We start from the raw sequence: 24,051 nt of genomic DNA, 5'->3' as shown, positions 1-24,051 counted from the left end.
TCCTGCAGCGGTCCGGCTCTGATGATACGTGTGGTTATCTGTGTCATGTGATAATCCTGCAGCGGTCCGGCTCTGATGATACGTGTGGTTATCTGTGTCATGTGATAATCCTGCAGCGGTCCGGCTATGATGATACGTGTGGTTATCTGTGTCATGTGATAATCCTCCAGCGGTCCGGCTCTGATGATACGTCTATCCGTGTATCAGGGTCATGTGATAATCCTGCAGCGGTCCGGCTCTGATGATACGTCTATCCGTGTATCAGGGTCATGTGATAATCCTGCAGCGGTTCGGGTCTGATGATACGTCTATCCGTGTATCAGGGTCATGTGATAATCCTGCAGCGGTTCGGCTCTGATGATACGTCTATCCGTGTATAAGTTATGTATTTCGCTATAAATCATCCCCTCCAGCTGTAGCGCTCACATATGCTGTGCGTATCTTACGCGGCACCACATGATGTGCCCTGTCAGGGGGGCCGCAGGGGGCTCTTTTCTTTCCAAATAGTTTACGTCTCCTCTTAAAGCCTTCAGTCTCCATCAGGGGTTAAGAGTCAGGCGCTGAGAAGCCCCTGTGGGATCGGGGTAAATTTCAGCTGTCGGTGGCTGTCACTCTGGAGGGGGCTCATCCCTGCCAGGCGGAAAATGAGGCCAAATCTATGGTGAAGTGTGATTTATGGAAGGAGGAATGACTTGTGTTGGTGTGGCCGGAGGGAACGTGCTTCTCCTCGTAGCGTCACAGCGTGGGAATCACACTGCACGCCTTCAGGTGTGACCTCACCTCCAACCTGCTTAAAGGGACAGAGCACCAAGAAACTAACACGACCTGTACCGACCTCCAGCCCAGAGCGACAGGTGAGAAGATAGAGAAGACGGTGGACTATGGGTCTGGGGGGGAAGGTCACTCGCCCCATGTGCGGCCCGTCTCCAGGTCCTGCGCGCTACCAGCAGATCCCATGTGAAATACCCAACAAATACCAAACATTTCTCAGGAAGAACAAAGTGTTTTTTTGGGAAGGACGAGCTGGCAGGGCTGCGGCTCCCGGACAAGTCACAGATCTTACACAATGTCATGTTGGAGGATTCTGAGCATTCCAGTAAGACAGCTGAAGACATCGCTGAGAACCTCGCTATTAACCCTGCGGACAACAGGCAGAGGAGCGGCAGAACGGCTATATACCAGACATGTTTAGAGGGGGGATAAAGCTGCTGCCAGACTCCTCTGCCTGCTCCAACCCCTTCAGACTCTTCTATACCATCCTCCTCTAGACCCCTCAGACTCTTCTATACCATCCTCCTCCAGACCCCTCAGACTCTTCTATACCATCCTCCTCTAGACCCCTATGTCCCCTCAGACTCTTCTATACTATCCTCCTCCAGACCCCTCAGACTCTTCTATACCATCCTCCTCCAGACCCCTCTGTCCCCTCAGACTCTTCTATACCATCCTCCTCCAGACCCCTCTGTCCCCTCAGACTCTTCTGTACCATCCTCCTCCAGACCCCTCTGTCCCCTCAGACTCTTCTGTACCATCCTCCTCCAGACCCCTCTGTCCCCTCAGACTCTTCTGTACCATCCTCCTCCAGACCTCTGCCCCTAAAAACTCTTCTATATCCTCCCCCAGACCCTCCTACCCCCTCAGACTTTTCTGTACCTTCCTATAGACTCCTCTACCCCCCCTCCCCTCCCCAGGCTCCTTTGTCCCTCTCCTCCTCCAAACTTCTACATTCTCCCCCTCCAAGCTCTTCTATCCCCTACTTCTCCAGACCTCTGTCCCCCTTCAGACACCTTTATCCACCTTCTGCAGAGTGCATGATTCTGGTGCATGATCGTGAATTGGACCTCCCCCACTATTCAACTATTACTTTCCAGATTGACCCCCATCCCTTAAGGATCCTGTAACTTATCTTGGGTAATGGGGGGTTTCTCCTTCCAGAAAGGTGGTGGGGGCCAACCCTTTAGTGAGTGCAGTTTATAGTGTGGGCTATAGATCAGATAGGGCGTGGATAGGGACAGAGGTCTTCACATATGTAGACATGGGATCGGTACTAAGTTCCTCCTTTAGATCCTTCAGCCGTGCATTTAAGAAGCTATATATTTGCTGATAAGCTAGAAAATGTTCCTAACCTAAATGGTTGGGGGTCTGTACCTCTTGGAGAGTCAGATACCTAAACTCTGTGCCCTGTATTAAAGGGGAATTCCACTCTAACATAACTTTTCATAAGTTGCTGCCCATGGTGACTAACAATTCCTTCCATACTTATTATCTATTCAGTCTCCTTCCCCCAATTCTCAGCTGCTGCTTTCTGCTGAAAAATCAAAATGTGAGCTTTTCTCTGTCTCCCCCTCCCTAACAAGTCCCTTGCAGGCTTAGGGTGGGTTCACACTACGGAATTCTCGCGGATAATATCTGCGGAATTCCGTCGTCTGTCCACGCACCTTTCGGCCTGCTCCATAGACACCATTCTATGTGTCAACGTATTCCGGTATCCGCTGAAAGAAGTGAATGGTGTCTATGGAGCCGGCGGAAAGGTGCGCGGCCGTGCGCGCGGACAGCCGACGGAATTCCGCGGACATTATCCGCGAAAATTCCGTAGTGTGAACCCACCCTTAATCTGCAACTGTGGAGCTTCTCTGTAATGCTGGGAGGGATATTCTGAGGTCAGGTTGCTGATGAACTCACTGTGATTAACCCTCCCAGCATTGCAAAGAAGCTACAATGTTGCAGATACAGCTGACCAGGGACTTGTTTACATCATCTGTCTCATCATCTAAAGAAGTGCTTCTCAAACTTTTTCTACTGGAGCCTCACCCAAACGACCAAGGCAGTGCCTGGGCCTCACCAGACTGACCAAGAGGGTGCCTGGGCCTCACCATCTGTGGTCAAAGTCCATTTAAAAGCTGAAAATAATGCTAGGGCCGCCTGTCACCCATCTCCCAATCTCTAGATACTAATAAAGCAAGTAATAATGTTTCTAAAATGGAGATAGTTGCAAACAGCTAAAGGACTGTGCAGATCATAGTAACTTTTGTGCAAACTGCCTCCCCAGCTGGGCCTCACCAACAACTAGGGGGCGCCTCACTGGTGAGGCCCGCCTCACAGTTTGAGAAGCACTGCTCTAAAGGGAGAGGGGAGGAGGGCGGAGTACCGCCTCCGCCCCAGGGAGTACCGCCTCCGCCCCAGGGAGTACCGCCTCCGCCCCAGGGAGGAGCGCCAGGGAGTACCGCCTCCGCCCCAGGGAGGAGCGCCAGGGAGTACCGCCTCCGCCCCAGGGAGGAGCGCCAGGGAGTACCGCCTCCGCCCCAGGGAGGAGCGCCAGGGAGTACCGCCTCCGCCCCAGGGAGGAGCGCCAGGGAGTACCGCCTCCGCCCCAGGGAGGAGCGCCAGGGAGTACCGCCTCCGCCCCAGGGAGGAGCGCCAGGGAGTACCGCCTCCGCCCCAGGGAGGAGCGCCAGGGAGTACCGCCTCCGCCCCAGGGAGGAGCGCCAGGGAGTACCGCCTCCGCCCCAGGGAGGAGCGCCAGGGAGTACCGCCTTCGCCCCAGGGAGGAGCGCCAGGGAGTACCGCCTCCGCCCCAGGGAGGAGCGCCAGGGAGTACCGCCTCCGCCCCAGGGAGAAGCGCCAGGGAGTACCGCCTCCGCCCCAGGGAGGAGCGCCAGGGAGCACCGCCTCCGCCCCAGGGAGGAGCGCCAGGGAGCACCGCCTCCGCCCCAGGAGCGCCAGGGAGTACCGCCTCCGCCCCAGGAGCGCCAGGGAGTACCGCCTCCGCCCCAGGAGCGCCAGGGAGTACCGCCTCCGCCCCAGGAGCGCCAGGGAGTACCGCCTCCGCCCCAGGAGCGCCAGGGAGTACCGCCTCCGCCCCAGGAGCGCCAGGGAGTACCGCCTCCGCCCCAGGAGCGCCAGGGAGTACCGCCTCCGCCCCAGGAGCGCCAGGGAGTACCGCCTCCGCCCCAGGAGCGCCAGGGAGTACCGCCTCCGCCCCAGGAATCAGGAGCGCCAGGGAGTACGGCCTCCGCCCCAGGAATCAGGAGCGCCAGGGAGTACAGCCTCAAGCCCCAGGAATAAGGAGCGCCAGGGAGTAGGGCTTCTGCCCTTTAGGAATCAGGAGCGCCAGGGAGTACGGCCTCCGCCCCAGGAATAAGGAGCGCCAGGGAGTGCGGCCTCCACCCCAGGGAGTACGGCCTCCACCCCAGGAATCAGGAGCACCAGGGAGTACGGCCTCCACCCCAGGGAGTACGGCCTCCACCCCAGGAATCAGGAGCGCCAGGGAGTACAGCCTCCACCCCAGGAATCAGGAGCGCCAGGGAGTACGACCTCAAGCCCCAGGAATCAGGAGCGTCAGTACGAGGGAGGAGCACCAGGGAGTATGGCCTCCATCCCAATCCATTACTGCTTGTCACCTGCCCTCACTTTAAAGCTGCCCCCGTTGCTGCTGATCACCTGTCCCCACCACAGAGCAGCGGTTTCCATCTTCCATCCATATTACACATCACTTGCTACCACATAATCCAATATGAGATAAAAACAAAAGCATCCAAATAAGTTGCATAGAGTGAGAGTGGCGGCCCGTACCGTGCATCTGATATGTGTATGGCGCCTGTCCCGGGGGTGGCGTGCTGAAACTGGAGCTATAGCTGAGGAAACCGCTCTGTCCGGGAGAATGGCTCACACTGTCTTCCGTTTTGATATCTGAAAAGGAAAAGAAATATCAGTGAGTGATTTATACAGAGGAAAGGCACAACATGGCTGCCACATATACCTGTACGAGGTCAGCCACACCGGCCTACAGCCATGGTGTATACAGAGGAAAGGCACAACATGGCTGCCACAGATATCCCTGTATGTAGGTCAGCCACACCGGCCTACAGCCATGGTGCATACAGAGGAAAGGCACAACATGGCCGCCACATATCCCTGTACAGAGGTCAGCGACACAGATCTACAGCCATGGTGTATACAGAGGAAACACAACATCACCCCCCAACAAGGCCGCTGCGAGTCCTTCCCGATCATACAATACAGTATGTGCATCATCACACGAATATCCCTCCCATCATCACACGAATATCCCTCCCATCATCACACGAGTATCCCTCCCATCATCACACGAGTATCCCTCCCATCATCACACGAGTATCCCTCATCGGGTATTACCCCATCATCATTTGGGTATTACCCCAGACATCACACAAGTATCCTCCCAACATCACACAAGTATGCCCACCCACCATAACACGAGAATCACCCCATCATAACACGAGAATCTCCCCCCTATCATCACCTACTTACAGCCATGGTGTATACATCATCACCTACCTGCAGCCATGGTGTATACATAACACAACCTACAGCCATAGTGTATACATCATCACATACCTGCAGCCATGGTGTATACATCATCACCTACCTGCAGCCATGGTGTATACATAACACAACCTACAGCCATAGTGTATACATCATCACATACCTGCAGCCATGGTGTATACATCATCACCTACCTGCAGCCATGGTGTATACATAACACAACCTACAGCCATGGTGTATACATCATAACCTACCTGCAGCCATGGTGTATACATCATCTTACTACCTAAAGCCATGGTGTATACATCACACAACCTACAGCCATGGTGTATACATCATCACACGACCTACAGCCATGGTGTATACATCATCACACGACCTACAGCCATGGTGTATACATCATCACACGACCTACAGCCATGGTGTATACATCATCACACGACCTACAGCCATGGTGTATACATCATCTTACTACCTACAGCCATGGTGTATACATCATCACACGACCTACAGCCATGGTGTATACATCACACGACCTGCAGCCATGGTGTATACATCATCACACTACCTACAGCCATAGAGTATACATCATCACACAAGAACCCCCCCCCCCCCCATCATCGCTCCATTACAATCTTCTTTCTCCAGCTATGGTCAGGATGTTACAGTATATTAGTTATACTAATATACAGCAAGTGACAGAGACCACGTCACTTGGCAAAAATAGGAAACACCACATCACGTGGCAACAATACCATGTAAGGACAATAGAGAACACCGTGTCATGTAGCGACAATAGAGAACACCACGTCACATGGCGACAATACGAAACACCATGTCACATGGTGACAACAGACAACGTCACGTGACAATAGAAAGCGACTTCACACACACACACACACACACACCTCCAGTCAGTTTTGTGCTTCCTGCTCGGCCCCAGGTTCCCCATAACATGTACCATCACCTCCTCATCATAGTAATTCTCTACTCATCTTCAGTCACAAACAGGGAACAAAGCTGCAAAACTGTACAGAGACGAGGAGGGGTAGATGGAGCCAGTGGGTACTGCGTCCTCCCCGGGGTACCTGGACCCAACAGGACTCTATTCCCAGTAACTTTCATGACCCCTGTGTCTTCTTTGTGACTATGTGTAAGCTGGATGCAGTCCGCCATGATAATGAACGTGACAAACTAAGAAGGTGGCAAGTGTGTGATGTGCAGACTGAGCAGTTTACTGGAACGGCTTCTCATCCAGACCAACAGGATCTCCTCTTCCATACCTGAAGCCTTACATCACGGTATTACACAAAAGACCAGCAACAGAGGTCAGTGATTCTAGACTTGGCTGTTGGGGTACCACCCTGTGCTCCGCCCCTGCTCCGACACTATAGAGACGCCTGCTCGGCTGAAGGATGTCGGGGTACCACCCTGTGCTCCACCCCGACACTATAGAGACGCCTGCTCGGCTGAAGGATGTTGGGGTACCACCCTGTGCTCCCCCCCCCCTGCTCCGACACTATAGAGACGCCTGCTCGGCTGAAGGATGTCGGGGTACCACCCTGTGCTCCACCCCGACACTATAGAGACGCCTGCTCGGCTGAAGGATGTTGGGGTACCACCCTGTGCTCCACCCCCTGACACTACAGAGACGCCTGCTCGGCTGCAGGATGTTGGGGTACCACCCTGTGCTCCACCCGCTAACACTTTAGAGACGCCTGCTCGGCTGTAGGATGTTGGGGTACCACCCTGCGCTACTCCCCCCACCTCCTGACACTATAGAGACGCCAGCTCGGCTGCAGGATGTTGGGGTACCACCCTGTGCGCCTCCACCCCAGACACTATAGAGATGCCTGCTTGGCTGCAGAATGTTGGGGTACCACCCTGTGCTCCACCCCCTGACACTATAGAGACACCTGCTCGGCTGTAGGATGTTGGGGTACCACCCTGCGCTACTCCCCCCCCCCCCCCCCCCCCCCCCCCCCCCCGACTCCTGACACTATAGAGACGCCAGCTCGGCTGCAGGAAGTTGGGGTACCACCCTGTGCTCCCCCCTGCCCACTGGCGTTATAGAGGTGTCTGTTCGGCTGCAGGATGTTGGGGTACCATCCTGTGCTCTCCCCCCGCCCCCTGACACTACAGATTTAATATTTAACACTCTCCATTGCCCCAGGAATGAGATCTTGCTAAATCTGCCAGGAATGGAGGCAGCGCTCGACTTGGCAAAGGGCTCTGGCCGGATACCAAGCATTGTTGCTGGTCAGGGAAATCTTGGCCTTCTTCCCCTGACCACTGCTAGACGACTGAGCAGAGCAGGAAGCCATTTGTGGCTGTGCTGATGAGGGGGGCCCCCATCCTCCGCATGGTCCAGATATAAGTAACGCCTTAATCTGAACATCCCAGATGGAGCAGGTTACGTGCTGCGTGACTTACTGTAGGAGGGGATCCCGTACGGCTGTCCGGGGGGAGGGTACGTGGAGTATGCCGCTGCTTGTTGGATGCCTGTGCTGTACTGGGTCTGTCCATAGGCAGCCATGGCTGGGATGGAAGGGGGGGAGATGATATGGGGGTAATGCCTGTGAAGGAAACAACAGTGACTTTATACCACACAATGTATCCACACACTGCAGATCACAGGGGTGGACAAGCTAGACACTGCCCTAGGACAATGTATTCACACAGGATTATACCACACACCTAGCACCATGTACAGCCCTCCCATCACCATCCACACAGGATTATACTACACACCTAGCACCATGTACAGCCCTCCGCACCCATCACCATCCACACAGGATAATACCACACACCTAGCACCATGTACAGCCCTCCCATCACCATCCACACAGGATAATACTACACACCTAGCACCATGTACAGCCCTCCGCACCCATCACCATCCACACAGGATAATACCACACACCTAGCACCATGTACAGCCCTCACATCTCCATCCACACAGGATAATACCACACACCTAGCACCATGTACAGCCCTCCGCACCCATCACCATCCACACAGGATAATACCACACATCTAGCACCATGTACAGCCCTCCGCACCCATCACCATCCACACAGGATAATACCACACACCTAGCACCATGTACAGCCCTCCCATCACCATCCACACAGGATAATACCACACACCTAGCACCATGTACAGCCCTCCCATCACCATCCACACAGGATTATACTACACACCTAGCACCATGTACAGCCCCCCCATCCCCATCGGACACTATAACACACCTAGCACCATGTACAGCCCCCCCATCCCCATAGGACAGTATAACACACCTAGCACCATGTACAGCCCTCCCATCCCCATAGGACACTATAACACACCTAACACTCACTCACCTTGAGTAATTCAGTTCAGGTGTAAATTGCTGGGATTCTTTGCCGTTGCCTTTAAGAAAGAAAGAAGCGTCAGAGAAGACGTCTATCACCTCGGCCTGAAGCCACCAGAGGGACAATATATAAAAGGTGCAGCCTACCCAGAACAGTGTACACCGCCATGCTGACAATACTCCCTCATTGTATAAGTAACATAGATTCTCCTAGGGATCCCAGCACACAGAAGCTCCTGAAGCGTCTGCACCCAACGTTCCCCAAATCCTCTACAATGGTGTTCCTCAACTCCAGTCCTTATGGACCATTGACAGATCATGATGAGAGGATATCCCATCCACCTGCGGCCATACACTGACTATAGTTATCTCCCCTGTGCAGTGGTAAGAAAAGGCTGAGAACATGGCCTGTTGGGGGAACGTGAGGACTGCTTTATAAAGGTCTGCCCCTTTTTAATAATGAACGGGATGGGCCAGCCGGGGGCAAATCGGTGCTATGGGGGCGGGCAGTGCTACTTAAAGTCTCACCGCAGCGAACACGACTAAATGCACCGACACAGCGCAGAGGAGGAAGGTAAGAGACATCGCATCATCCTCAGAGTCTCCAGTGCAGTAAGGACATATCAGCAGGTTGGAGTTGTGTCACCTGCTGATAGTTCCCCTTTAATGGACCACATGTAGTCAGATAGTTCTCTGCAGACAAACCTTTATTCTGCAGGGCTGACAAGTGTGGTGCTGGGACAGATATAGTTACTGGTGACTGGAGCAGTGTATACCTCTGACGGAAAGCCTGAACCCAGCCTAGGAGAAGGCGGGATGGGTGAGGGTGCTGTGAATAGATCAGTACTACTACCTGAATGGGTCAGGCTGGCTCTGGACAACACTTTCTTTTCCTTATCTGGAAAAAAAAAAAGAAAAAAGTTAAACTTTGCCTGAACACGAGAGAGAGAAAAATCCCTTTAATTGCTTCTTGCGTTTATTGAGGCAGATGGCCAAGAAAAGTGCAGAATTCCTGCGAATGGAGGCGGTGAGCCGGGTGAGAATGACCTCTGACATACTATGTGTCTTATCAGCACCGGGGAAAGCAGTGTAAACCAATATGGCGGCACAGACTCTCACAGGGGCTGTGGTAAGCAGATCTGTCATTCAGGACTGTGATAAAGCTGGGAGCTGGAATAGGGCTGGATGAAGAGTTTCCGTGGATTTGTCCCCTCTGATAATGGGCAGTGCCTGGAGACATTTCCTAGCAGCCCAAATCAGGAATGCAGCCCGAGAAGGATCTGGGAGAACACACAGCATGCTGCCTAATAACAGCTGAGTCCTCCAGCCTGTGACCTGAGATGACCCGACCTCCGTACATCCCACTCTGTTCCTGGGTGACAAGATCTGACGCTAATAATCCGATTACTGATCCATAATGGAATCACAGCTCCACGAGACACGACCAGGTAACCCCGAGAGGTGGCCAGGTACACAGGATGGCTCCCAGCCGGGCCTCAGTCCATGTACTGTTCACACAAGGTGTCTACATGTGTATTCTAGCAAGGGACACACGTATATCCTGCACCGAAATACACCTGCTATACCTCACACTGATGTCAATGCGAAAGCACAGCAAAAATACGGCATGTTCTGTACGATTCTGTGTAGAAAAGAGACACACCATTCTTTATAATCCTGTGTAGTCTGTGTGCAGTGTAATAATGTGTGTAAAACGACACTGCACCCAGAGCCGTCCCTCGTCTCCTGCACCCAGAGCCGTCCCTCGCCTCCTGCACCCAGAGCCGTCCCTCGTCTCCTGCACCCAGAGCCGTCCCTCGTCTCCTGCACCCAGAGCCGTCCCTCGTCTCCTGCACCCAGAGCCGTCCCTCGTCTCCTGCACCCAGAGCCGTCCCTCGTCTCCTGCACCCAGAGCCGTCCCTAGTCTCCTGCACCCAGAGCCGTCCCTCGTCTCCTGCACCCAGAGCCGTCCCTCGTCTCCTGCACCCAGAGCCGTCCCTCGTCTCCTGCACCCAGAGCCGTCCCTCGTCTCCTGCACCCAGAGCCGTCCCTCGTCTCCTGCACCCAGAGCCGTCCCTCGTCTCCTGCACCCAGAGCCGTCCCTCGTCTCCTGCACCCAGAGCCGTCCCTCGTCTCCTGCACCCAGAGCCGTCCCTCGTCTCCTGCACCCAGAGCCGTCCCTCGCCTCCTGCACCCAGAGCCGTCCCTCGCCTCCTGCACCCAGAGCCGTCCCTCGCCTCCTGCACCCAGAGCCGTCCCTCGCCTCCTGCACCCAGAGCCGTCCCTCGCCTCCTGCACCCAGAGCCGTCCCTCGCCTCCTGCACCCAGAGCCGTCCCTCGTCTCCTGCACCCAGAGCCGTCCCTCGTCTCCTGCACCCAGAGCCGTCCCTCGTCTCCTGCACCCAGAGCCGTCCCTCGTCTCCTGCACCCAGAGCCGTCCCTCGTCTCCTGCACCCAGAGCCGTCCCTCGTCTCCTGCACCCAGAGCCGTCCCTCGCCTCCTGCACCCAGAGCCGTCCCTCGTCTCCTGCACCCAGAGCCGTCCCTCGTCTCCTGCACCCAGAGCCGTCCCTCGTCTCCTGCACCCAGAGCCGTCCCTCGTCTCCTGCACCCAGAGCCGTCCCTCGTCTCCTGCACCCAGAGACACATGAAAGCATGACAGTGAACTAGATATAAATCTGAGCAATCGCATTTCTCTTCGTTCCACACCTCATTCTCTCATAAATAATAGGAACAGTCACATGATGTGAAGGGGACCAGGTTTAGGTCAAACTGCACTCCAACAGCACAAACACACTCACTAAATTGTGTGAGCACAAAGCACAGATTTTTGTGCTTTCAGCAGAAAGCAGCAGCTGAGAACTGGGGGAAGGAGACTGAATAGATAATAAGTATGGAAGGAATTGTTAGCCTCACCATGGGCAGCAACATATCAAAGATCATGTGTGAGTGGAGTACCCCTTTAATTTTATCAGATGAAATAAACTGCGTGACAATCTGTTTTGTAGTGTATGTGAGCTGGAGAAACGGACTGCACCTCAAGGTAATAAAGTAACGCTGAGACAGCACTGGCCATGGTCTATCCAGGGAAACAAATGGAGAGAGAGTACCAGCTCTCATATATAAATAAGCAATAATCTATCTATAATAAATACCAAGCAGACAATGATCAAAGACAAAGCAATATCAGGTGCAAGAAAGTGTGAAAGAATGAAAGAATATAGGAGGAGCAGGTAAGAAAGCCCACATGTGGCTAGGAGGAGCAGGTAAGAAAGCCCACATGTGGCTAGGAGAAGCAGGTAAGGAAGCCCACATGTGGCTAGGAGATGCAGGTAAGGAAGCCCACATGTGGCTAGGAGAAGCAGGTAAGGAAGCCCACATGTGGCTAGGAGAAGCAGGTAAGGAAGCCCACATGTGGCTAGGAGGAGCAGGTAAGGAAGCCCACATGTGGCCAAGAGGAGCAGGTAAGGAAGCCCACATGTGGCTAGGAGAAGCAGGTAAGGAAGCCCACATGTGGCTAGGAGGAGCAGGTAAGGAAGCCCACATGTGGCCAAGAGGAGCAGGTAAGGAAGCCCACATGTGGCTAGGAGAAGCAGGTAAGGAAGCCCACATGTGGCTAGGAGAAGCAGGTAAGGAAGCCCACATGTGGCTAGGAGAAGCAGGTAAGGAAGCCCACATGTGGCTAGGAGAAGCAGGTAAGGAAGCCCACATGTGGCTAGGAGAAGCAGGTAAGGAAGCCCACATGTGGCTAGGAGAAGCAGGTAAGGAAGCCCACATGTGGCTAGGAGGAGCAGGTAAGGAAGCCCACATGTGGCTAGGAGGAGCAGGTAAGGAAGCCCACATGTGGCTAGGAAGAGCAGGTAAGGAAGCCCACATGTGGCTAGGAGAAGCAGGTAAGGAAGCCCACATGTGGCCAAGAGGAGCAGGTAAGGAAGCCCACATGTGGCTAGGAGAAGCAGGTAAGGAAGCCCACATGTGGCTAGGAGAAGCAGGTAAGGAAGCCCACATGTGGCTAGGAGAAGCAGGTAAGGAAGCCCACATGTGGCTAGGAGAAGCAGGTAAGGAAGCCCACATGTGGCTAGGAGAAGCAGGTAAGGAAGCCCACATGTGGCTAGGAAGAGCAGGTAAGGAAGCCCACATGTGGCTAGGAGAAGCAGGTAAGGAAGCCCACATGTGGCTAGGAGAAGCAGGTAAGGAAGCCCACATGTGGCCAAGAGGAGCAGGTAAGGAAGCCCACATGTGGCTAGGAGAAGCAGGTAAGGAAGCCCACATGTGGCTAGTGTTGCATCAAGATAAATGGTTTTAATGTTGTTTGTCTTGTGTGCTTTGCATTAATATATTATACGTTATTACCTTAAAGTACCAGCTCATTTTTTGGTTGTTGGTAATCAATTTGTTTGTTGTTATAAGTCTACCAAAATTAATTAGGTTTTGTGATTGCCCCCAGTCTGAGGCACCTGCCCCCCAAGTCCGAGGCTTCTGTCCGCCCCCCCCCCCAAGCCGAGGCGCCTGCCCCCAGTTTAGGGTGTCGCCCTGGTCCCCTCTGCCAGTGATTTGTTCAGCAGATCTGCTGTCTCCTAATGGTTTTACAGGCCGCTATCCGACCACCAAACAACGTGTGGTACTTTTCTGCTGCCAGATAAGACCTTCTCAGGCATCAATAACATTCCAGAGCAGGAGTCAGGAAATAATACAGTGAAATCTTGTGCAAAGTCGCCTGAGGAAGGTTTCCCGATGGAATCGATTCAAGATAAATTATTTATAAAAGGACGTTTAGAGGTCAAATGTTTAAAAGAGGAGGAAAGGAACAAAGAAGGAGGCAAAATGATCAGAACATCTCACCGCGCTATTCTCTGCAGGGGGGAAACCCCATCCCTCCACGTGTAGAGGAGTCAGGGGGAAAAATCTAACAAGAATCAGGGGTAATCAGCTTTGACTTGTGATTGCATGGGGCCCTCCAATGATGTGGGCCCAGAGTCCCAGCCAATTACAATCAGAGGCTACTTCACCAACTATGAACCTCACTGACCCACGGATTCACAGACATCGGGATTGGCCAGAACTATAATATTAAAAAAGGAGTGAATACCTTACATATATAAGCATATATGAGCCGTCTTCATATAACAGCAGCACAATCTACTGCTGAAATACTCTGTGCTGCTTTGAGTGTTTGCAGAAATTGGTTATACAGAAAAACCGACAGAAGAAGTTTTACACACGTTTATATCTGCAATCACCGGCTAAAAGGACGAAACTACGATACTAACAACATGTACCATCTGCAGAAGAGAACTACGAGGGTGGGCGGGAAGGATCACACACCACGGAATGGCAGAGGATCTTTCACATGGATTTTCCAATGCTGAAAACGTGCGGCATTTATAACAGCAAAGTGAGAAGAGTCGTAGATGGTCCTAAAGCCCCGGGTGTCAGAAAGGCTGTGAGTGTTCCTCATTCAGCTGCAGAAATGCTGCAATCTACAATAAGCAGAACGGGCAGCATTGACAGCGTGGGCGGCCGTGCCCCTATAGTGCTGCTCTTGGGACCTTTGGGTATAACTCAGCTTGTGTATCTCACTTTACCATCATACATTGCTCCCACCAACCCATCCCCCCCCAGCCCTCTTACCTGTTATGTCATCAGGAGCCGTGGGGTGAGAAGAGGTGAAGGCTTTCAGGTTGTCAGAGCAGCCACTGGTCACAGACAGGCTCTGTGATATCACTAGATCTAGCATTTCCTTCTACCTGGAAGAGAGAGCACAGGATAATGTATTCCGCTCCCTCCATCCACCGTATAAATATTAAAGCACAAACACCTAATTCTCATTTTCTGGAGTTATTCCACCTAAGAGAATGCGGCATGTAAATGAGGGACGCGGCTCCTGGGAGACCGCACATGTCTCAGCGCCGCTGTGCCGCTCATACGTGTCGTTTACCAGCACAAAATGACTTTTTGGTCTCCTGCTAATAAAACCCCGCACAGGCTAAATCCGGGGGGTAAATGTGCAGAGCCCCCCGCTCCTCCAGTTACCGGGCCCCCTCTAATGTAACATTAATGAGAAGACCGAATACAACACCGTACGGTGGGATCTACAACACCCAAGACTTCAGAAAGCCGCACACAAGCTGCACAGCCAGAGCGATCACACAAGCTCCTGACTTACTTCTCCCCCCTCTGACCTCCAGCAGTCTTGGGGAGCTGGGTGACCCCCACAGTGCTGACCAGGTCATAGGTCACTTTAGGAACAAATAGAAGCAAATCGTTTGGAATACGTCAGTTTCAATTCTTGGTCCAGACTGTGGACCTTCATAGGACACATATTACCTTTCATATAGAAAATTCTTTTATTCTCTGGAGCAAAGTATTAGAAAGGCATTGCCAAGGGGCCGCGTTGCTGGTGCACTGGCGGAGGGCGTGGTGTGGGTGCACTAGAGGGATGCCATGGTGCAGTGGAGGGAGCATGATGCAGGTGCACTGGCGGGGGGGGGGGGGGGTTAATAATACAGGTGCACTGGAGTGGGGCCGCGATGTCTGTGCACTAGGGTGGGCAGTGGGGGAGGCACGGTGCTGGTGTAGTGGAGGGGGTCTAATGCCTGGGCAGTGGGGGAGGCACGGTGCTGGTGTAGTGGAGGGGGTCTAATGCCTGGGCAGTGGGGGAGGTACGGTGCTGGTGCAGTGGAGGGGGTCTAATGCCTGGGCAGTGGGGGAGGTACGGTGCTGGTGCAGTGAAGGGGGCATGATGTCAGGGCAGTGGGGGAGGCACAATGCTGGTGCAGTGGAGGAAGTCTAATGCCTGGGCAGTGGGGGAGGCACGGTGCTGGTGCAGTGAAGGGGGCATGATGTCAGGGCAGTGGGGGAGGCACAATGCTGGTGCAGTGGAGGAAGTCTAATGCCTGGGCAGTGGGGGAGGCACGGTGCTGGTGCAGTGAAGGGGGCATGATGTCAGGGCAGTGGGGGAGGTACGGTGCTGGTGCAGTGAAGGGGGCACGGTGGTGCTGGTGCAGTGAAGGGGGCATGATGTCAGGGCAGTGGGGGAGGTACGGTGCTGGTGCAGTGGAGGGGGCATGATGTCAGGGCAGTGGGGGAGGTACGGTGCTGGTGCAGTGAAGGGGGCATGATGTCAGGGCAGTGGGGGAGGTACGGTGCTGGTGCAGTGAAGGGGGCACGGTGGTGCTGGTGCAGTGTGCACAGTGAGTAGACAGACACTAGCAAACAGTGATCGTGGTACTAAGCAGTGCAGGATGAGTAATAAACACCCTAATAAGCACAATTACATCCTAATATAAGACAAATGATCAGCACAATGCGGCCTTCTCCTCACAGACCAGACGCGGTAATAGATAGCAGGAGAGATCTGCAGCTGATTACCAGGCCGCTGGCACACCGAGCACATCCTCCACCATGTGCCGGGCCTGTCGTCACTCACATACCCCTGGGGCATGGACGTTTAGAGAAAGCATGACCGCTCTTAAAAGCCCTGATTCAGAAAAATGTCAGGGAGCGGAACCCAGGAGATGACAGCTGGAGGTGGGAGGGAGGGAGGGCTACTGGGCACACATCAAAGCCCCACATGAAAAGCATTTAGAGCCCCTTGAGTCACTGACTACTGCCGAGACCTGGGCTACTGACTGTACAGAGGTTGGCTGAAGACCCCTATAAGCTGCTCACAGGGCAAGGCCCCCCCAGAGCCAACAGAGGCTGAGGACTCCTATAAGCTGCTCACAGGGCAAGACACCCCTGAGCCAACAGAGGCTGGAGACCCCTACAAGCTGCTCACAGGGCAAAGCACCCCTGGGCAGACATAATCTGGAGACCCCTATACCGATAACGACTGTCTGGTACAACAACAGTTCAAATATAACAGCTGTCGGGAGCATCAGACCAACGTTACCATCTACTGCTCCCTGTTATCAGGCACTTCACCATGTATTCTGTTATAACCTGATCAGATACGCCAGGGTAAGGGGTTAACAAATCCTCCACTTTCTCTGCACATACAGAACACATCCCAGTAGGTTTTTAAAATAATCCTAGAAACAAGCAGTTTGGGTCAATTCCAAACAATTTATAGACAAGGCCGGGAGCAGGATACACGGGAGACACCCCCTGCCTGGACTACTGCAATCACTGCTGAGGGTTCCCTGGGTCATCTGTGCCAGTCACAGGGTCAATGGCTACTACCTGAACACTACCACCCTGCCTCCAGCCACTGATCCAGCAGGAACCACACCAGCCACTGATCCAGCAGAAACCACACATACCAATGACCCAGCAGGACCCACACATACCAATGACCCAGCAGGACCCACACATACCAATGACCCAGCAGGACCCACACATACCAATGACCCAGCAGGACCCACACATACCAATGACCCAGCAGGACCCACACATACCAATGACCCAGCAGGACCCACACATACCAATGATCCAGCAGGACCCACACATACCAATGATCCAGCAGGACCCACACATACCAAAAATAGAGCAGAATCCACTACAGCCTCCAGCCACTGATCCAGCAGAAACCACACTAGCCACCAGCCACTGCTCCAGCAGAACCCACACCAACCAAAGATCCAGCAGAACCCACAACAGCCTCCAGCCACTGATCCAGCAGGACCCACACCAGCCACTGATCCAGCAGGAACCACACCAGCCTCCAGCCACTAATCCAGCAGAACCCACACCAGCCTCCAGCCACTGAACCAGCAGGAACCACACCAAGCAATGATCCAGCAGAACCCACACCAGCATCCAGCGACTGATCCAGCAGGACCCACACCAACCAATGATCCAGCAGAACCCACACCAGCCTCCAGCCACTGATCAAGCAGGAACCACACCAACCAATGATCCAGCAGAACCCACACCAGCCTCCAGCCACTGATCCAGCAGAACCCATGCCAACCAATGATCAAGCATGACCCACACTAGCCTCCAGCCACTGATCCAGCAGAACCCACACCAGCCTCCCGCCACTGATAAAGCAGAACCCACACCAGCTTCCAGCCACTGATCCAGCAGGACCCACACCAACCAATGATCCAGCAGAACCCACACCAGCTCCCAGCCACTGATCCAGCAGGACCCAAACCAACCTCCAGCCACTGATCCAGAAGGAACCACACCAACCAAAGAGCCAGCAGGACCCCCCACACCAACCTCCAGCCACAGATCTAGTAGGAGCCATACTAGCCTCCAGCCACTGATCCGGCAGGAACCACACAAACCAATGATCAAGCAGAACCCATACCAGCCTCCAGCCACTGATCCGGCAGGAACCACACAAACCAATGATCAAGCAGAACCCATACCAGCCTCCAGCCACTGATCCAGCAGGAACCCCACAAACCAATGATCAAGCAGAACCCATACCAGCCTCCAGCCACTGATCCAGCAGGATCCACACCAACCAATGATCCAGCAGAACCCACACCAGCCTCCAGCCACTGATTCAGCAGGACCCACAACAGCCTCCAGCCAGCAAAACCCACACCAACCAATGATCCAGCAGAACCCACACCAGCCTCCAGCCACTGATTCAGCAGGACCCACAACAGCCTCCAGCCAGCAAAAAGGAAGCACAAACTGCAGCACCACCAGAGGAGACATGCATTACCACTGTACTGCCAGAGCAGATGTGCAGCACCACCAGAAGAGACATGCATTACCACTGTACTGCCAGAGCACATGTGCAGCACCACCACAGCACAGCGGGCATACAGCGCTGCACATGGCACTTGCAGTAATAATGACAGTGTAGAGAACACTAGAGGCAATGTACACTTTCATACGAAACATGTTCTGGTAACGATATGAGGAAGTGGCTGGTGCCGCAGGCTACACACTCCCTCGATCCACTGGGAGCCGTCCACACATATTGTTTTGTTTACACCACATCTTCGGTCTGCTAACTTAATTTGTCGGCCCCCACAGCCCGGAGACTCAGGAAAGGCCCCCAATCTGCTGAACTTACACTGTACAGCCCCTCACCAGACCTCCACCCCCAGCAACAAGAAAACAGGCTGCGAGCCCCGTACGGAGAGGGCAGAGTGCAGGGAGAGTCCCTTAGGAAGAGCAGGGAGAAAACCATCCAGTGGGAAAACCGTGCAGGGAGAGCAGCATGTGGGAAGAAACACATCCAGGGGGAAACCCGTTGGGGAGAGCAGCATGCGGGAAGGAAAACATCCAGGGGGGAAACTGTGCAGGGAGAGCGTGTAGGAAGGAAAACATCCAGGGGGAAAACTGTGCAGGGAGAGCGTGTAGGAAGGAAAACATCCAGGGGGAAAACTGTGCAGGGAGAGCGTGAGGGAAGAAAAACATCTAGGGGGAAAACTGCAGGGAGAGCAGCGTGCGGGGGGAAAAAAACATCCAGGGGAAAAGCAGCGTGCAGGGAAGGAGAGCAGCGTGCAGGGAAGGAAACCATCCAGCGGGAAAACCGTGCGGGGAGAGCAGCGTGCGGGAAGGAAACCATCCAGGGGGCAAACCGTGCGGGGAAAGCAGCGTGCAGGAAGAAAAACATCCAGGGGGAAAACCGTACAGGGAGAGCAGCGTGCAGGGATAAAACCATACAGGGAGAGCAGCGTGCAGGGATAAAACCATGCAGGGAGAGCAGCGTGCGAAAAAAAAAACCCATCCAGGGGGAAACCCGTGCAGGGGAAAAACCATCCAGGGGGAAAGCAGCGTGCAGGGAAGGAGAGCAGTGTGCAGGGAAGGAGAGCAGCGTGCAGGGAAGGAAACCATCCAGGGGGAAAACCGTGCGGGGAGAGCAGCGTGCAGGGAGAGCATATGCTCTAGACAAGATTTATTCCCTGTAATTGCATTATTGTTTTGGGATTTCTTTAGTCGCCGGTGATTGATCATTTTGCTTTTTATAGCTGATTCTTACTTTTAGGATTCAGAAAATACAAATCAGAATGACACAGACCCTCCTGACACCACAGGAAACTGTGCACAGAGGATTTCAGCAGTCCATAACTAATGAAAGCACGGGGGCCCTGGAAACCAGTTGTTAATACGCGAGTGCTGGATGCGACCCCCCCATTCTTCCAGCATCGCGATGGCATACCAGCATATCCCTCAGCAGATACAGGACAGTGAGGGTGCGGGGGCTGGGACAACATGAGAAGATACTTTAACAGTTGCTGTCGGACATCCACACAAGATAATAGCCACAGTCGTACACATACAGGGCTCTCCCCGCTCCTGACCTCACACCTGTACTCGCGTCATACACATACTGTGCTCTCCCCGCTCCCGACCTCACACCTGTACTCGCGTCATACACATACTGGGCTCTCCCCGCTCCTGACCTCACGACTGCACCTATGTCATACACATACTGTGCTCTCCTCACACCTAACCTCACGACTGCACCTATGTCATACACATACTGTGCTCTCTCCCCACACCTGACCTCACGTCTGCACATATGTCATACACATACTGGGCTCTCTCCCCGCTCCTGACCTCACGTCTGTACATATGTCATACACATACTGGGCTCTCTCCCCACACCTGACCTCACGTCTGCACCTATGTCATACACATACTGGGCTCTCCCCGCTCCTGACCTCACGTCTGCACCTATGTCATACACATACTGTGCTCTCTCCCCACACCTGACCTCACGTCTGCATATATGTCATACACATACTCGGCTCTCTCCTCACACCTAACCTCACGTCTGCACATATGTCATACACATACTGTGCTCTCTCCCCACACCTGACCTCACGTCTGCATATATGTCATACACATACTGGGCTCTCTCCCCGCTCCTGACCTCACGTCTGCACATATGTCATACACATACTGGGCTCTCTCCCCACACCTGACCTCACGTCTGCACCTATGTCATACACATACTGTGCTCTCTCCCCACACCTGACCTCACGTCTGCATATATGTCATACACATACTGGGCTCTCTCACCGCTCCTGACCTCACGTCTGCACATATGTCATACACATACTGGGCTCTCTCCCCACACCTGACCTCACGTCTGCACATATGTCATACACATACTGGGCTCTCTCCCCACACCTGACCTCACGTCTGCACATATGTCATACACATACTGGGCTCTCTCCCCACACCTGACCTCACGTCTGCACATATGTCATACACATACTGGGCTCTCCCCGCTCCTGACCTCACGTCTGTACATATGTCATACACATACTGGGCTCTCCCCGCTCCTGACCTCACGTCTGCACCTATGTCATACACATACTGGGCTCTCCTCACACCTAACCTCACGTCTGCACCTATGTCATACACATACTGGGCTCTCTCACCGCTCCTGACCTCACGTCTGCACCTATGTCATACACATACTGGGCTCTCCCCGCTCCTGACCTCACGTCTGCACATATGTCATACACATACTGGGCTCTCTCCCCGCTCCTGACCTCACGTCTGCACCTATGTCATACACATACTGGGCTCTCTCCCCACACCTGACCTCACGTCTGCACATATGTCATACACATACTGGGCTCTCTCACCGCTCCTGACCTCACGTCTGCACCTATGTCATACACATACTGGGCTCTCCCCGCTCCTGACCTCACGTCTGTACATATGTCATACACATACTGGGCTCTCCCCGCTCCTGACCTCACGTCTGTACATATGTCACACACATACTGGGCTCTCTCCCCACACCTGACCTCACGTCTGCACATGTCATACACATACTGTGCTCTCTCCCCGCTCCTGACCTCACGTCTGCACCTATGTCATACACATACTGGGCTCTCTCCCCACACCTGACCTCACGTCTGCACATGTCATACACATACTGTGCTCTCCTCACACCTGACCTCACGTCTGCACATGTCATACACATACTGTGCTCTCCTCACACCTGACCTCACGACTGCACCTATGTCATACACATACTGTGCTCTCTCCCCGCTCCTGACCTCACGACTGCACCTATGTCATACACATACTGGGTTCTCTCCCCACACCTGATCTCACGTCTGCACATATGTCATACACATACTGGGCTCTCCTCACACCTGACCTCACGTCTGCACATATGTCATACACATACTGGGCTCTCCCCGCTCCTGACCTCACGTCTGCACATATGTCATACACATACTAGGCTCTCTCCCCACACCTGACCTCACGTCTGCACATATGTCATACACATACTGGGCTCTCCCCGCTCCTGACCTCACGTCTGCACCTATGTCATACACATACTGGGCTCTCTCCCCACACCTGACCTCACGTCTGCACATATGTCATACACATACTGGGTTCTCTCCCCACACCTGACCTCACGTCTGCACATATGTCATACACATACTGGGCTCTCCTCACACCTAACCTCACGTCTGCACCTATGTCATACACATACTGGGCTCTCCCCGCTCCTGACCTCACGTCTGCACCTATGTCATACACATACTGTGCTCTCCTCACACCTGACCTCACGTCTGCACATATGTCATACACATACTGGGCTCTCCCCGCTCCTGACCTCACGTCTGCACATATGTCATACACATACTGGGCTCTCTCCCCACACCTGACCTCACGTCTGCACATATGTCATACACATACTGGGCTCTCCCCGCTCCTGACCTCACGTCTGCACATATGTCATACACATACTGGGCTCTCCCCGCTCCTGACCTCGGTTACCGGTTTCCTTGGCTTTCACTGTCAGAATACATATGGAGAGCAAATGTTCCCATAGTGCGAGATTACAGCAGAGCTGGGAGCCAGAGCGTGCGGCGCCTGATACATGTGTGCAGCAGGATTATGGTGGCCCAGACTGCTGTGCTCCCAACGCCGCAGCCTTCCGGTTACACTGGATTTTCTACATTACACAGGAGATGCTTTCTCCATACGAGAGGAGATTGTGTGTTATAACAGAAGGGAAGTGCGGCCACAGAGCGCTCACCACCCCAGGGAGGAAAACAATGTAAACAGCACAACACAGCGGCTCCGCGCCAATGTGTACTGATGTACTATGTGGCGGTGACCCAGAGACGTGACCCCTGTCCTATACAGAGGATTCTCCAAAAAGAGCAGGGCATCACGTGAGGGCATCACAGATGACAGAATAAAAAATATGGAGCGTGAAGGGTCTTGGATGTCATTAATACGGCGCTGTGGACAATCCAACATGGCCCCCAGTATATGGCGTATACATAGGTCACCAGTATCTATCTGTATAAAATGTTATACTGTATACACAATATAAAGCTCATACACTATATACAATCTACAATGTCCCTCTCACAACGTCTCCCTGGCAGGGTGCGTTCTATGCTCCCTTACAGCTCTCTCCCTGGTAGGGTGCGTTCTATGCTCCCTTACAGCTCTCTCCCTGGCAGGGTGCGTTCTATGCTCCCTTACAGCTCTCTCACTGGCAGGGTGCGTTCTATGCTCCCTTACAGCTCTCTCCCTGGCAGGGTGCGTTCTATGCTCCCTTACAGCTCTCTCCCTGGCAGGGTGCGTTCTATGCTCCCTTACAGCTCTCTCCCTGGCAGGGTGCGTTCTATGCTCCCTTACAGCTCTCTCACTGGCAGAGTGCGTACCCTGCACCTCTCTCCGCTGTCCCTTCCCTTAGCCCGCAGCCCTCTCTGGCAGAGTCCGCTCTCTGCTCCCTTACCCTGCAGCTATCTCCTTGGCAGGGTCCGCTGTCCCTTCCCTTAGCCCGCAGCCCTCTCTGGCAGAGTCCGCTCTCTGCTCCCTTACCCTGCAGCTCTCTTCTTGGCAGGGTGCGCTCTCTCCTCCCTCACCTCTTCCTCCCTTAGGCTACATTCACACGTCCGTTGTTCTGTCCGAAATTGCGGACAGAAAATAAAACCAATGTTATTCAATGGCCCTGTTCACGTCCGTACGTGTATATGGGGACGCGATCCGTGCCGCAAAAAAAGGACATGTTGTAATGCGGACTCCATTTTGTGGCACGGATTGCTAGGGTAATGAAGTGCATCACGGAGCACTACAGTTGCACGTTCGTAGTGTGGGCCGCGGGTCCGTGGTCTCGGGCTGCACTACGTGTGTGTGAATATAGCCTTACCTTGCAGCCCTCTCCTTTGCAGGTCCACTGTCTCTCCCTCCCTGGTTATCACCCTCTCCTCTTCCCCCAGGGTCTGAGCAGCCGGTCACAGTGCACGGAACTGGAGGTCATTCATTATGGGAGGCAACAGCTGGGATATGGACCTCACAAAACTTCCTGCAATTAACAAGTGAAAGAGATGAGAGGAAGATATGGAGAGGCGCAGGGCCGTCCCTGCTGAAGGTGGCATTGTGGCTACTCAGGTTTCTGGTTGATCAGTTCAAGGTAAGAAGATGGATGAACAGCCTTTTCTTCAGCTCCTACCTGCAGGAGAACAAGGGGCTCTTATTTCCCTCCTC

At 53.7% G+C, this 24,051-nt stretch overlaps 1 protein-coding gene across 6 annotated transcripts in view; it reads right to left on the bottom strand.

Annotated features, from left to right (window-relative positions):
• EYA2 (EYA transcriptional coactivator and phosphatase 2) overlaps positions 1-24,051 on the bottom strand; it is a 107,518-nt gene that overhangs the window by 39,479 nt on the left and 43,988 nt on the right. For 3 of the 6 annotated variants that reach the window (XM_069952397.1, XM_069952392.1, XM_069952394.1), the window contains 5 exons: positions 14,287-14,402; positions 9,510-9,554; positions 8,667-8,715; positions 7,738-7,880; positions 4,573-4,689 (listed from right to left, as the gene is read on the bottom strand). In XM_069952397.1, the coding sequence (XP_069808498.1) occupies positions 4,573-4,689; positions 7,738-7,880; positions 8,667-8,715; positions 9,510-9,554; positions 14,287-14,392 (460 nt within the window). In that variant the 5' untranslated portion in view covers positions 14,393-14,402. Of the gene's footprint in view, positions 1-4,572; positions 4,690-7,737; positions 7,881-8,666; positions 8,716-9,509; positions 9,555-14,286; positions 14,403-23,713; positions 23,870-24,051 lie in introns of all 6 variants that reach the window. The other 3 variants (XM_069952393.1, XM_069952395.1, XM_069952398.1) reach the window with 2 other exon arrangements.

This window comes from Dendropsophus ebraccatus, chromosome 14 (assembly GCF_027789765.1).
Source record: "Dendropsophus ebraccatus isolate aDenEbr1 chromosome 14, aDenEbr1.pat, whole genome shotgun sequence".
Classification (NCBI taxonomy): Eukaryota; Metazoa; Chordata; class Amphibia; order Anura; family Hylidae; genus Dendropsophus; species Dendropsophus ebraccatus.
This window is presented reverse-complemented; position numbering and strand designations above follow the sequence as displayed.